Here is a 15,280-nt window from a genome sequence, read left to right on the forward strand (position 1 = left end):
ACCACTACCTTCTCTGCTGTGTCTTTCAGGCTCTAAGAGTGTGGTTGAAGTTCAGACTAAAATGTCGGTTTGTGGTGGCCTTCCTTTTTTCCTTCAGTCTGACAGTGGTGATGATATACACCCTTCCTCCCTTCCCATCTGAGGAGAGCAGGGTGAATCTACGGGGCCCCCGCAATAACAAACCCAGCAAGCTGGTGGAGAAGTGGTCTCTGAAACCTTACCTTCCAGTGTCTTCATATGGACAGAACAGCAGAACCTGGATGAACCCTGAAATGAAAGATTCCGCTAAGCATCTCCTGATGGTCAACCATCACCAACTATCATTTTCCTCAGGAAAACAAGTTCAGGAAAAAGTATCAATCAAAAAGCATCCAAAAAGTAAAGGAAACAAAAAAGAACGATATCTGCAGAACACAAACAAGCATCCAGTCAAGCCATTTGCAGCCAGAGCCAAAAGAGGGCGAGCCAATAGACTAGGAAATAGCAATAACACAAACATCCATCTTTTTCGCTCCAGACATGACCCAGCTTTCCCTCAGCCTGCCAGCATCCAAAGCCTCCGCCCAAATAACAAGATATGCAGGCACAAATGCACTCCAGATGGGGACAGAATAAAGAGGCTTGTGGGGCAGTTCTCTGATACACAGCAGGTGGCAAAACTGAAACAGGCCCCTGGAGAAACAGGAACACATGAAAGACGGGCAAGGCCCACCGAGAGGAAGAGGCGCAAATCCGGGGCAGAAAACAACGATGGGATTCTAGCAAAGGCTGGCATCAAGGAGTCAGCCACTGACTGGTGTAAGACTGTCTCTGATGAGACTTTTATTGAAAACTGGAACCAGACTAAAGCAGAGACTCTACCTTGGCTCAGTGAGGATGATGTGAAAAAGATGGCACTTCTCTCCAGTGGCACTGTGTTGAGTAAAGCCAGGCTTCCAGGCCATGGTCAAGTGCTTCAGGTTGGATTCAGTGATAGATATAGCATTTATGCTTCTGCAGAGGACAATCATATCAAACGCTGCCAGACCGGAAGCTGTGCTCTCATAAAACGCCCCAATGACTGGTTTGAGGTGTTCGCCTTTCACCTGGACAGAGTTCTAGGTCTGAACCGGAGCTTGCCCGCAGTGTTGAGAACATTCCACAGTGAGATTCTACCATACAGGTACACAACTGGATCTCCCAGACCAGTGGTATGGTGGGATCCCAGCATCCAGCATCTGTCTGATGCTGACAATGACCAGAACTCTTTTTCACTTACTTGGCCACAATATCAGAATCTGCTTAAGAGCAGGTGTGGTACTCGAGTACCGTTGAACTTTACAACATGTGTGGGAGTTCATCATTCAGAGTGGGGGCGGCTGGCCTTGTTTGACTTCCTGCTGCAGGTAAGAGGCACTGTGAAAACATATTACAAGATTTTGGATATTTGGCTTCCACAAACTGTCTAATGTGTAAAAATATTTTTTTATGAGAGTAAATTGCATATGTAACTTACAAATTACACAAGAGAATGTGATTCTCTTCTAATATGAATCCAAAAAAGATTGGGATATGTTGACAATAGAATAGAAATGGTCACTAACTTAAGATTAAAAGGTTTATTAGGTTATATGACTCCAGTTTATATGCATTTAAATTATGTCTTTGACCGTTGTGGTTAGAAACTCTTTTATGAGTCACAAATGTAGGCCTGCCAACTACATAATGGCCTACCTGCCAAGCCTGGTATTTAAAGTAATTCATGTTTAGCATTGGCATTTTTCCAGTTCAAAATAGACTCGCTTAAAAGTGAAGTGTGTGATTTTAGATTTCAAACAATTTTTTATTTTTAGTCTGGAGTTGACAAACCAAACAAATCTAAACTGGTTTAGATCAGGTTCAGGGGTCTCAAACATTCACAATAAAAGTTCTCTGTCTACTCAGGGTTTGATCCACAGTTGAATCTCTATTATAAATTTACACAAATGTCATATTAAACAACAAGATAAGAAGAAACAGCACTGCTATAAGTTAGAGAATGCATCTGAAAGACTCAACTGGATTATTTTTGTAATTTATTTAGGTTCACAACAAGCTTAAGAGAAAGCATACAGTATACGCTTAATCATTTTACATACAGTATATATTCTAACGCTTTAAATTTAAATTAATATTTAAATAACAATATTGAAAAACCAAACTCAAAACTGCCTGTTGTCTTTAGATATTATACTAGGAAATGAGAAAAAAGTTTAAATATTTTTTTATTTTTTTACACACTTCACCTATAAGCAGTTTCATATAAGGCTGCTTTTGTTTTCTTTTCTTCCTTGTCAGCTTTCTAATGATAGCTCTCAGAATGATTTTTAATTAAAAATGCAATCACTGTGAGTTCATGACCAAGTCAACCAAGTTGTTTAAAACAATGTTTGTGAGTGATAACTAGACAGTTCCTACCCAGCTGAATCACAGGTGTTGCATTGTGTTGAATGTGTGTGTTTGACATGCATTTAATGAAATGGTGATTTAGCTCAGTTTAATTATCTCTTCATGACCTACTTTGAGCAAACATGTTATCAACCCATTGTTTTATTTCATTTTTGTTATTTTTTGTTATTTTTATTTTTTGGCTTCTAAGCTGCCATCAGCCCATCATAAACTTGGCAGAGGAGTGTAAACAGATCATTCTCAGGATTCATTGATGTTCCTTGTGTGTTGCTGACGTACTACAGATTTAATTAACAGGATACTGAACTTACTGTAGTCACATTATTTGATGGATTATTTCAGATTGGATTGATTTTAATAAGATAATCATACAAGTAATGTGATTTACGTAATCAGATAACTTTTTTTCAAGTAACTAGTAAAGTAACAAAACTTTTAAATTTACAACAAAATATCTGAATTAACAAAATAACACAAGATTTGTTTAGCCATTTATCTTATATTGTCTTGTTTAGACACCTCTCTTGTCCCCATCGGGATAAAGATCAGAGGCATTGTACCCTGGAAATCCAGAGTTCGCTTTTTATCTAAAAGAGGAACAGAAGACGGCGCTCGAATCGTTCCTTTGCAAGAGGGGCGTTTTTGCTGCTTTGCCGACCAGATACGGAAAGAGTCTAATCTACCAGTTAGCTCCGCTGGTAGCTAAGCGTATGGGGCTTGTTGTGATTGGTCGTAGTGTTATCCAATTGCGCGCAATGAGATTTTCAAATGCATGCTTGGTGCCGCCCCTCGAGCTGGCCAATTTTCATTAGTCGATGCCAGACCATTAATCTTTCAGATTTAGGTCTGGATTTCCAGGCTAGAGGCATTATGTGCCCTGTGTAAACATTACGGTTATTATTTATTTACTCATCTCTTGCACAAAAAAACAGATGCAGTATTTCTCAAAATTAATAAAACAGTAAAATGAAAACTGTTATATCTGTAATAATGAATTATTTTAAAGAATGCAAATATACATTGGGCCAGATTTTCTAAACAGGGCAAATTAGCGTGAGAGAGCAATTTCATAAAAGCTCCTATGGGAAAGGAAAGTTCTGTGCGTGATCTACTGACGACGCGCAAAAAGAACACAGACTCAGCCGGGTAATTTCCATAATGACCAACGCAATCTACCAAGAGCAGTGCAAATTAGCATCTGGTTTAAGACATGTTTTTTTTGGTCGTCAAATAATGCCGTAAATACCAGTAAATTGACCGTAGTAAATCACCTTGTATGATTCATTTAAATACTCCCCTCCCATAAATTTTGCGTCTGAAAGGGAAACTCCTTGAAAAACCAGGCTAGATGAAAAAAAGTAATGCAAAGAAATGTAACACATTACTTCATTTAAAAAGTAACTAAGTAACGCAATTAGTTTCTTCTTTAGGGACAAACACAATATTGTAAGGCATTACTTTTAAAAGGAAACTTTCCCCAACACTGATCGTGATCATACATGACATGGTTCAAACAGATTGGTAGTTGACTGTAACAATATAGAATTGGGGATAATGCTTTTCATTGAAAAACTTGACATGAATTTAAATATTGGGGGTTCCCAAATATCTATGAAGATTACTACTAATGATAAAAAGTAAAAAAAGGTCAAACAAACAAATTAATTAATTAATTAATTAATAAGTATTTCATAATAATTTCCAGAGCATCATCCATCCAAGCACACTTATTTTATGTTGGCAAAGTTGGAAAAGTAACAAGAGACACTTTAATTCACTGTGAATGATTATATATCTAATCTTGATCACATGAGGATTGTGATTCGGTATCACCTCATTAACAGGTTTAGATGATGTCTTTTACACTTTTCTTCCTCTCCTTCACTTTTTGCTCCACATAGCAGCAATTCTTTCAAGAACCATTGTCATCATGGTGACATTTAATAAAAATTTTGAACATAGGTAATAGAAAAAAATCCATGCATGCGTCCTTTCTAATGAATAGGTTGAAAGTGAAAGTGACTGGTTGAAATGTCCTTTGTGGTTTTGAGCTTTTATAATAATATTTACAAAAGTACAATTATCACGATCTTTCACTAATTTTAACACAGAAGGAAACGTTTTTAAGACATTCCATGCAATTTACAGCACAAAAATGTCATTAAATGTGGTAACTTGGAGTTTCTTTTGTGGAGTTTGTACTGTTTTAAGTCTACAGACTACAGGAGTCTCAGACTAGATGTCAAACTTATCTGATAATGTGAGGCATTTAGAGATCTTTTAGAAATCTTAAACCTCCCGATGTGCTCGATGACACATTGGGGCCGCCCCGACAATATCGTGTGTGATATTTAGGATTTTAAATCACGATCTGTACTTCCACAATAGCCAATTAAAGACAAGTCTACAAGGTGACGGAAGTGACAAAACTTTTTAAATGGCGACGGCGAAACAACAAGCGAGGAACGGATAACACGACTGCCTTTTTAATGTCTCTTCATATAATGTATCCATTTTGTTTACATTCGCTTCCCAGTGAGATCATGTGAGGTGCTAAATCTGGCATGATAATCTTAGTCCCCCTGTAGTCAATAATGGTATCCCTTAAAACTCATCTTTGATCACCAAAATGATATATTAAAAAAAAATAAAAAAAATCTTATGGCCTAAAATAGCTTCAATGTAACTCTACAACCTTGCCTCGTTTAGTATATGCTGTTCTATGAATATGCAAATTAGCCCCGCCTCCACTCACTCACACCAGCTCAGAGATCCACTCGTTGATGATCACACATTGACGTGATTGGTTACAAGGTAGTTTGTGACGTCAGAAACACCAGCGATCTCAAACCGTGTTTTTGAGACTGTCTTTGGTTCACTGCCGTTTTCAAGGAGAAAATACTCAACAATGGTGTTGACTTGTGAATTTGAACATGGATTGTCTTAAAGCATATTAAAAACACCACATAGACATATAAACAACATTAAAAGCTGGATTTTCACCACAGGGGGACTTTAAGAATATCTTGCAGAGTGTGATGCGCCAAGATTTCCCAATCGGTTGGGTTTAAACACTCCTGTAGTCTGAGCCCGGCTTAAGAGTTTAAGAAAAACACTTCTTCCCGCTTGATTACAAACCATGCCAAATCAAGAGTGAAAATATCACTTGATGGCAGATGAGGCAGAATGTGAGGGTATGTGTAATTGCATGTGCTCATGAATGTGCTTGATGGATTTGTGAGTATAATCTGTGTGTGAAAACTGCGCGCTGTAAAAATGTGGGTGTATGGATGCACATGAATAATACATTAGGTCTTAGAAGAAAAGTCAATAGCTGTAACATGGCCAACAGCTAATAGCTTTGTATTGATTTAGTGAAATTGCTGACTGGGACCCTTGAACACTTGTTCCTCTCTATTCATTTAGCACCTCTGATGACACTGATGTGAAACCTCACACCCTTAAGCACAGAACAGTGTGAAGGACACACTCACTGTCACCACAAGACCTTCTGTGTGCTGCTCTGAAATCTTGATCAGTGGTTCTTAATTGGGGCCACAGATCTTGCCTGATAGGATCATAAATGAGATAATGCATAAAATACAATGCAGCCAACCATACTTGGGTAGCAAATTAAATAGACTTGTTGTGAGGAGGAAAACACTTCACATACATTTTGTTGTCAAATCATTTGGCATTTTTACCATATTATTTGTTCCATGTGTTTACATTTACCTTCGTACACAGACTTCCATGAGTGAAACGCGGTCATCTCAATAGAAATCCACATGGTTTGGAATTTTGTGCGAGAGACACAAGGTGAACATTTTCTGCATATGGATTTCACATCGGAATCAAGGGGATTTTTTTGTGCAATTTGTCACAGCAGCATGGTTTGGAAGCAAACTCTAACCAAGAGACGCTTCATGCATCGCTACACTATTGACATAGACAATGGCCAGCTATCATTTTTCATTCATTTTTATAAATTACTATTCCATTATTTCTCCTCAACTTTTAAAAAACTTTATCATTTTCCCTGACTTTTCCAGGCAAGGAAATCCTAATATTTTTTTATTTATTTTTTTATACAAAAATAATCAGTGAGTACACGGAATAGAAGTAAAACCATTTGAGAACCATTGATATAACTAAAGATGCATAATGGCTTATATTTTCTCCTCTTTAAGATATTGCTAAATTTCACAGTTTCTATTCAACACAGGATTCTATGACACAGGAACTGGATACTTAAATATATTATATTATATATATTGAGTTGCAATATTCAAATATTTTTGTTACTTATTTGTTGTAAGTGGTTAAAAGTCTGAGTACAACAGGGTCCAAATCTGCAAAAAAAAAAAGAAAAAAAAAGAAAGAAAAAAAGGTGATGTCACCTTTGCTTCACGCATTGCTTCACGGTCAAATACAAACATTTGTGACATGGACCATGTGAACTCCTCTGTACAAAACGTTAGATTTCCTTTCCTGCTTTTGAAGGATGCAAGATGCTTTTTAATCAAATTGTTATTTTGAATATGCTACATATAATGGTTACATTTATTTCGATGGTCACTTTTGAAATTATAAGTAACTTTGCAAGTAAATGTTAACTAACTCTGATTAGTGTATTAGTAGACTTTTATGGTGGAGTTCGGTGTTAGGATTTGGGTTAGAATAAGTTGACATGTAGTTGCAAAGTCAATAGAATGTCTGTTGATGAGCATCAAAATAGTGTTGCAGATATTAAGCAGACAGTCTACTAATACTCTAATGAGAGTTAGTTGACATGTAGTTGAAAAGTTCCTATAAGGAACTAAAGTGGACTATTGAAAAAAGTGTTACCAATATAATTTGAAATTACAATATTTTCGTTAATTTTGTTTCATTAAAAATGCAAAACAGAAGGATCTTCTTTTACCAATAGAGTAATGTGCTATGTATAAAATCCCTGTATATATAAATCCAACATCACTAAAACCAATGGCAAAAATGGTTGTCTTGGTTTCTGAGCAAAAGGTTACATGATTCAAAATTTAAGAAACTGTGACATGGAAATGTCTTCGACAGAAATGCTCTGTGGCATTCACCATGGTTCAGTGGCAGTACTGGGCTTGAACATTACGTAAGCGAGCCCTAAGGTTATCACAGTGCTGGCTGTGTAAAGAAAGAGAGCATAGATTTGAGTATGATGTGCAAGAGGAACACAATGTGTGTTGACGACTGTCTGCTTCTGATACTGCCAACTGACAGCAGCTGTCACAGACACTGAGCTGATGTTAAAATCTTATTATTCTGAGTATAATATCAGCATGTAGACAAGTGACATAAGCATCTTTTACCATCTATATTTAAGGTTACATTTTCAACATAATCGACAGACTTTTCTTATACTAACAATCATGGTTCTGTTGTTTGGACTATATTTGTCGTTTCTCGCTTGAGTTTGTCATGATGGTTACTGATTTGATTTCGTCATTCTGTTCAGCTGTTCATTATTTGTTGATCTGTGTATAATAGTTCCTGTGTTTTCAGTTCTCCTACGAGAGGTCTCTCGTACTGCGTAAGATATCTTACGCTAGGGGAAAATCCTTTTTCCGCGAGATATTGAAGCCAAAAATTATCCTTAATTTTGTAATAATGCAAAACGCGTTGCGGCAGCATGCAGACATAGGCGAGGCAGCTCGCGCGCCTATTGGCTGCTCTGCGGCAACTGCAGCAGCCTATCGAGCGAGGCCTGGCGTGACGCCAGACCCAATGAGGGTGCTTCGCGCCCGCTGCGTCACGTCCCGCCGAAACGGGCGTGGTCTAGGCCTATAAATACCGCTCGCAGGCAGCTATTATCTGATTTTTCATCCTTCAAGCGAAGCACACGCATCGCTGGAGCTGGAGAAGAAGCCGCGCCGTCTGAGAGAGAGCACCTTCAGCGGGACGAGTCACTGAAGTCGCTGGCCGCGCCGCCTTCCTTGCCTTCCTGCTGCGCTATCCGGCGTTATATCCTTTCTCTGCTACTGTGTTTATGTATGTGTGTGTGCTCGCCGCCGCGACACACACTCTCATTGCACTAAATGAGCTTTTCCTGATCACGCTGACGGCGACTGCCCTCACTGCGAGCTAGTTACTGCCTATGGTGACTCTGAGGACTCACCTGGCATCCTTCTCCGAGACTGCTCCTCCGCCCCCCAAACACCGTTTCTATGGTTTCCGTGCGTCACTGGCGTAAGGAGAAAAGAGAGTGTTTCTGGTCCCGCTGCGGACGGACCGACCTCCTTTTTCTCGTACATTTCTCATTCCCCCCTGAAGTTCGGGCGACTGGAAATGTCAGTATTGCAGTGAGCAAGCCTGTTGTAATACACGCATGCCTGCAAACAAACGCCAGCACGTTGACGCTCTCTGATAATACTCGCGCTAACTGAGTTACAATGTGTCTCCCCCTGTGGCCCAGTGGCAGACTCTCAGGTTTTGGCGAGCGAGAGACCCGTGTTCGATCCCGGGTCTACCGGCAGACAAAATTATGCCGTCAATGCTCGCTCTGTCAGTTCCCTGAAAAGGCGACTGCAGATGTGTATTTTGCAGCCAACGAGCGCGATGTACAACCCGCTCGCCTGCACCCAAACACCGCTTTTATGGTGTTCCGTGCGTCACTGGCGTAAGGAGAAAAGAGAGTTTTCTGGTCCCGCTGTGGACGGACCGACCTCCATTTCCTATACATTTCTCATTCCCCTCTGAAATTCAGGCGACTGGAAATGTCAATATTGCAGTGAACGAGCCTGTTGTAATGCACGCAGGCCTGCAATAAACGCCAGCATGTTGACTCTCTCTGTTTCTATGGCAACTTCTCGCTCGTTCAGTTCCAGTAAATGTGACTGTTCCAGTGTATTCTGCAGTAAACAAGTCGGCGACGCAGCACGCTTGCCTGCACACAAACGCCGCTTTTACGGCTACCCAGATAAATCCCATAAGTGTGAATTTTCTGGTGTCCCGGCCACGGTCTATGGTGTTTTATGTGTAGAAAGAATGCCCACTGCCCAGTGCCCATCTCTACACACAAGCACAGCCCGTCACACAGGGCTCGCGCACATAAATCGACTCAGATCGATTGCGCATCAAACGTGGTAAATGTGCCCACTACCCAGTGCCCACAAACACTACCTTATGCATGTCTCACGTTTTCTGTAAAAACGAAACCAACATTTACTTCGAGCCGAAGTGGCGAAACTATTGAGCAAAGGGGCCATAGAGCCTCTCTCTCAAGTTCAGAGCGAAGGAGGGCTATACAGCAGATACTTCCTGGCGGGGGTCTCAGACCCATACTAGATCTAAGGCAACTGAACAGAGTGCTTGTGAAGCGACAGTTCAGGATGCTCACGACCAGAAAAATCCTCGCGCAGATTCGCCGAGGAGACTGGTTCGTGTCAATAGATCTGAAAGACGTGTATTTTCAAATACAGATAGCGTCACGTCACAGGCGATTTTTGAGATACGCCTTCGAGGGCCAGGCATATCAGTACACAGTCCTGCCGTTCGGTTTATCCCCGGCACCCCGTACATTTACGAAGTGCATGGATGCGGCGCTCGCACCCCTCAGAATGAGGGGCGTGCAAGTACTGAACTATTTGGACGATTGGCTGATTCTAGCGCAATCTCGCTCAGTGCTCATAGAGCACACGACCATTTTACTCGATCACCTCAAGAATTTGGGTCTCAGAGTCAATTGGGCGAAGAGCTCTCTGTCCCCCAGTCAGACGATATCTTTCCTGGGCACAGAGTTGGACTCGCTGTCCATGATAGCGCGACTATCACCATAGCGCGCGGTAGACATTCAGCGCACAGTGAGCTCGTTCCGCTGTAGCGCGTCTGTCCCGCTCAAGAAATTTCAGAAGATGCTGGGTCTCATGGCCTCAGCATCATCAGTGCTCCAGCTGGGCCTGCTCCGCATGCGCCCGCTGCAGTTTTGGCTGAAAGCGCGAGTCCCACGGCAAGCGTGGGCATCTGGTCTGCTTCGCCTCAAGGTCAATCAGAAGTGCGTCACAGCTCTGAAACCTTGGAGAGCGGACGACTGGTACCGATCAGGTGTAAGCCTGAGTTTCTGGGAAAACCAACCTTGGTCCCCAGTTGTGAGGCAGTTAGCGAGCACTGCCCCGTGGCCAGTGCCAGTGAGGAGAGACCTCCTCTCTCAGGCCCACGGCTCGGTCTGGCATCCTCACCCGGAATTGTGGTCCCTTCATGTCTGGGCCATCAACGGGTACATGTTGAACTCCCTAAGGGAGTATTAAACACGATCACGCAGGCTAGAGCTCCGTCTACGAGACGGCTCTACTCCTCGAAATGGTCAGTGTTTTCGGGCTGGTGCACAGCCCGTGGCGTGACACCCACAAACTGTGGAGTGACGGAGGTGTTTTCCTTCCTACTAGAGCTGTTGGATAAGGGCAGGACCCCTTCCACGCTCAAAGTTTATGTGGCGGCTATAGCAGCGTTCTCAAGAACAACGCTTGGTCAGTCAATAGGAAGGAACGATTTAGTCATCTGCTTCCTTAGAGGGGCTAAGAGACTGAATCCTCCCAGACCTCCCTCAGTCCCCGTATGGGACCTTTCTACGGTACTGGAAGCCATGAAAGGTGGACCATTCGAGCCTTTACAGACGATTGATCTGAAACATCTGTTTTTCAAGACTGTGTTTCTGCTGGCTCTCGCTTCAGTGAAGCGCATAGGGGACTTACACGCGCTCTCTGTGAGCGCAACGTGCATGGAGTTTGGGCCTAATGACTCAAGAGTTATACTCAAAACTAAGCACGGTTATGTTCCGAAATCCCTCAACACACCGTTTAGGGCGCAGGTTATCTCCCTGTCAGCCCTACCGGTCCCTGATGAGGAAAGAGACGCGGGCCTCCTTTGCCCAGTCAGGGCATTGCGAGCTTATGTGTCTCGCTCGTCTGTTTTCAGACAGACAGAGCAGCTCTTTGTTTCGTTTAGCGGGCGTTCTAAGGGACTAGCCGCGTCGAAACAGAGCCTATCCAGATGGATAGTTGATGCTATAGCGCCGGCATACGCCTCCAAGAGCATGCAGTGCCCGTTGGGTGTCAGAGCGCACTCCACGAGAGGCATGGCCTCTTCGTGGGCCTGGTCGAGTGGGATTGCCTTGCAAGATATTTGTACGGCGGCGGGCTGGGCCTCCCCGTCTACATTTATAAGGTTTTACAACCTAGAGGTTCCCGCCCTGCAGGCCAGGCTGCTGTCGGTCTAGTTAACCAGTATTATCTGACCTGATGCTATCAGCTCAGAATGCTGCGTCTACTGAGCACAGCTCGATGATCGACAGTAAAAAGCAGTAGCACAAGATGTGCCTGGGAAAACTGTGTAAGACCCACATTTCCCCATCAGTTCAGGCCGTACCCCGCCCTGTCTGTATGATGAAATTCGCGTCTAAGCGACGCTGCCATATGTGGAAGAGTGCGGCTTCGCCCCTCCCTCTTCCCGGACTCCCTGTGAGTTCCCTGGGTGATTGTGCACTATATGAACCCCGGGCTTTTGCCCTTGGGTCTTTGGTGTCAGATCTCAGCATGCACAGCGTTTTGCATTGGGTCCCCTAGCGTAAGATATCTTACGCAGTACGAGAGACCTCTCGTAAGAGAACGTACTCGGTTACTAACGTAACCTCGGGTTCTCTCTAGAAGAGGGAACGAGTACTGCGTATCTTGCCGTGCATGCACACGCTCTGGTTGCTTCGATGATGAAAAACCAGATAATAGCTGCCTGCGAGCGATATTTATAGGCCTAGACCACGCCCGTTTCGGCGGGATGTGACGCAGCGGGCGCGAAGCACCCTCATTGGGTCTGGCGTCACGCCAGGCCTCGCTCGATAGGCTGCTGCAGTTGCCGCAGAGCAGCCAATAGGCGCGCAAGCTGCCTCGCCTATGTCTGCATGCTGCCGCAACGCGTTTTGCATTATTACAAAATTAAGGATAATTTTTGGCTTCAATATCTCGCGGAAAAAGGATTTTCCCCTAGCGTAAGATATCTTACGCAGTACGAGAGACCTCTTCTAGAGAGAACCGAGGTTACGTTAGTAACCGAGTACGTTCTCATTTGTTCGGTCTCATCTATGTTATGGTTGTGTTTGCTTGCCTGCCTTTGTTTGGATTTACCTGTGGATACTATTAAAGAGTGTCTTGGATCTTTATCTTCTTCATCAAGATCCAAGACAGTCTTTAACAGTATCCACAGGTAAATCCAAACAAAGCCAGGCAAGCAAACATAACCACAAAAGAGACAGGATTTTATAAAATCGTCATTTACTCATGTCATTGAGTGCTTTTATAGATTTGATGTATTCATTTAATATATTTTTATATAATGTTTTCCCCATGAAACACAAGAAATGCTCCAAGGTGCTCTTTTCCATAGAGGTGCTCTTTCCCATCCATTCCATAACAATTCACTGTGATTTACTCTTTCAAGTTCCTCAATAAATAAAAAATAAAGTATGTGGTATATCAAAATTTTCTGCTGTACTCCAAGACTTATGACACAAGTTTTGTGATAAACAGGCCAAAGTTTAAATTGTTATTGATAGTCTTCCCTTAGGGAGCCCCACACATGAAAAAAATAAATAAATGTAGGCCTATATTGTGGCAATTAATTAACATTTCATTCCCATGACTTATTAATACATCAGGACGTTTTACCAAGTCATTCCCTCATTTTAAGTAAATTGTGTGCACAGAATAATAATTAGTTGCCTCGAATGACTAAATCGTGGCCACATTGTAATAATTAGTTCCCTTGTTTTAGTTCAATCAAATCTAGGGAACAAATTAATAAATCGTAGGAGCGAATTATTAACAAGACAATCTCCATGAAATTAAAAGAGTAAAAAATTATGATAAAATTGCAATAAGCGATTTCACCATTTCGGTGTTATTTCAAATAATCGTGCAGCCCAAACATAAATTTCAATACATGCAAAACCAATTGGCATCTTTGAATAAACTATGCTTTGTCTCAGAACTACCTTTAATTGCATTTACTGGAATCACGAGTTTTGGTCATTACATTAACAATGGACATGTACCCATTTTTCTTTTTCTTAAAAAAAAATAAAATAAATCTTTTAAGAGTTTTAAGTCCATGAGGAAAAAAAAAATGCTTATTATTACCCAGCTATTGAAATCATATCCATTTTCAGTGTTGTTCTGAGATCAGACCTGGTTCACTTTACAATGTGAAATATAGCAGTGATATGTCAGAATGGCTTGTGGAGTTTGAGGGGGAAGGAAGGTGTTCAAACTGGGAATGAGCTGGTAAAACACACTTTCTGCACCACAAGGTCACATCTCACCTTAACTCCTCACCCACAGTGTGGTATCATGACACACAGGAACCAAAGAGTAGGAATGTTGTTAAATCTTGTGAGAAAAGATAAACCACAGTATCACCACTGGAATCTCTTAATACTCTCTGCCCTGAAAGTAGTTGCTTGCCTTGTTAAAGGAAGAATGAGTCGTAAAACTGTTCATACTACTCTGGGTTAGAAAATAATCCGGAGTAGTCAGAACTCGTGATTGTATACAGTAGGCTTACACTGAAAATTCTGTGTTAACTTTCTTGAATATTTGTGAGGTTAATAACATTGATTAAACAAGTATGTGTTGTGGGCATATATGGTTACATGAAGATATTTACATCCATGAAACCTTTCCACAGCCCAAAAGGTTCTTTATAGTGGAAAAAGTTTATTCAGAATACTCAAGTGTTCTATGCATTAGGGGAAAAAATGGTTACCTGAAAGGTTCTTTGGGGAACCAAAATTGGCTTTATGGCATTGCTGATCTGTTCTGTTCCTGTTTGCCTGTGTTCCCGATCCTTGTTTGTTTCTATGGTTACTGATTATGTTAGGCACCTGTCTCCAGTTCTGTTAATTAGCCTCATTGTGTATTTTCTTAGTAGGTTTTCTAGTGTTAACCATATGTTATAGCGTGTAGTGCTTTGTTTTACCTAGTGTTCATAAAAAGTGAGTTTGATCATCTTCTTGTGTCTTTCTTGGATTAGTACAGTTCAACGTAACACTTTATTTTTAAGTTACAAATAGTTTAAAAAGTGAAGATGTAGTTTAAAAGCCTGTATTCATGTCTACTGACAAAGTGTAAGAGAGATTAACCGTGTCTATTTGGTCACACTTTAGTTTGGGGAACACATATTCACTATTAACTATGACTTTTGCCTCAATAAACTCCTATTTTACTGCTTATTAATAGTTAGTAAGGTAGTTGTTGTAGTGGTTAAGTTTAGGTATGGATTTAGGGATGTAGAATATGGTCATGTAAAATAAGGCATTAATATGTGAACAGCCAATTATGCTAGTAATATGCAAGCTAATAAGCAACTAGTTAATAGTGAGAATTGGTCCCCAAACTGGAATTGTTACCGTCTATTTTTCATATAACAGAGATTACAGAGCATTTTATTTCTTTTAAAATGTTATTCATTTGTTGCTTTTTAGGTGAATGACAGACTGGACCGGTCTTGCTGTGGTTTCAGACCAGACCCATCAGAACTGTGTGTAGAAAACCTGCTGCATATCAAATGTGAAAACCCAAAGGACTTAAATCTGGTGCACATCCTGGTAAATGAAATATTGATATTTGTCACATCATCTGATTATAACATGTCAATACAAAGCAGCACACAACATCCTCACGTTACTATATGATCTCCCATTTGTGGAGAAAAGGGTCCCATATTTTATAGAAGTGAAATGGTTTATTTATAAAGAAACAGTTCTTCAAGGGTACACGATCAGTGCACTTGTAATTCATTGTATTATTATATTAGAGGATAAAGCATATATATA

At 41.2% G+C, this 15,280-nt stretch overlaps 2 protein-coding genes across 4 annotated transcripts in view; both read left to right on the forward strand.

Moving 5' to 3' along the window:
* ddc (dopa decarboxylase) overlaps window positions 1–15,280 on the forward strand; it is a 229,050-nt gene that overhangs the window by 136,304 nt on the left and 77,466 nt on the right. The window lies entirely within an intron of this gene.
* gask1a (golgi associated kinase 1A) overlaps window positions 1–15,280 on the forward strand; it is a 40,971-nt gene that overhangs the window by 17,400 nt on the left and 8,291 nt on the right. For 2 of the 3 annotated variants that reach the window (XM_082150326.1, XM_082150325.1), the window contains exons 2-3: window positions 30–1,385; window positions 14,930–15,052. In XM_082150326.1, the coding sequence (XP_082006452.1) occupies window positions 30–1,385; window positions 14,930–15,052 (1,479 nt within the window). The remainder of the gene's footprint in view (window positions 1–29; window positions 1,386–14,929; window positions 15,053–15,280) is intronic. The other variant, XM_082150327.1, reaches the window with a different exon arrangement.

Source organism: Leuciscus leuciscus, assembly GCF_965113295.1.
Source record: "Leuciscus leuciscus genome assembly, chromosome: 20".
In the NCBI taxonomy this organism is placed as follows: Eukaryota; Metazoa; Chordata; class Actinopteri; order Cypriniformes; family Leuciscidae; genus Leuciscus; species Leuciscus leuciscus.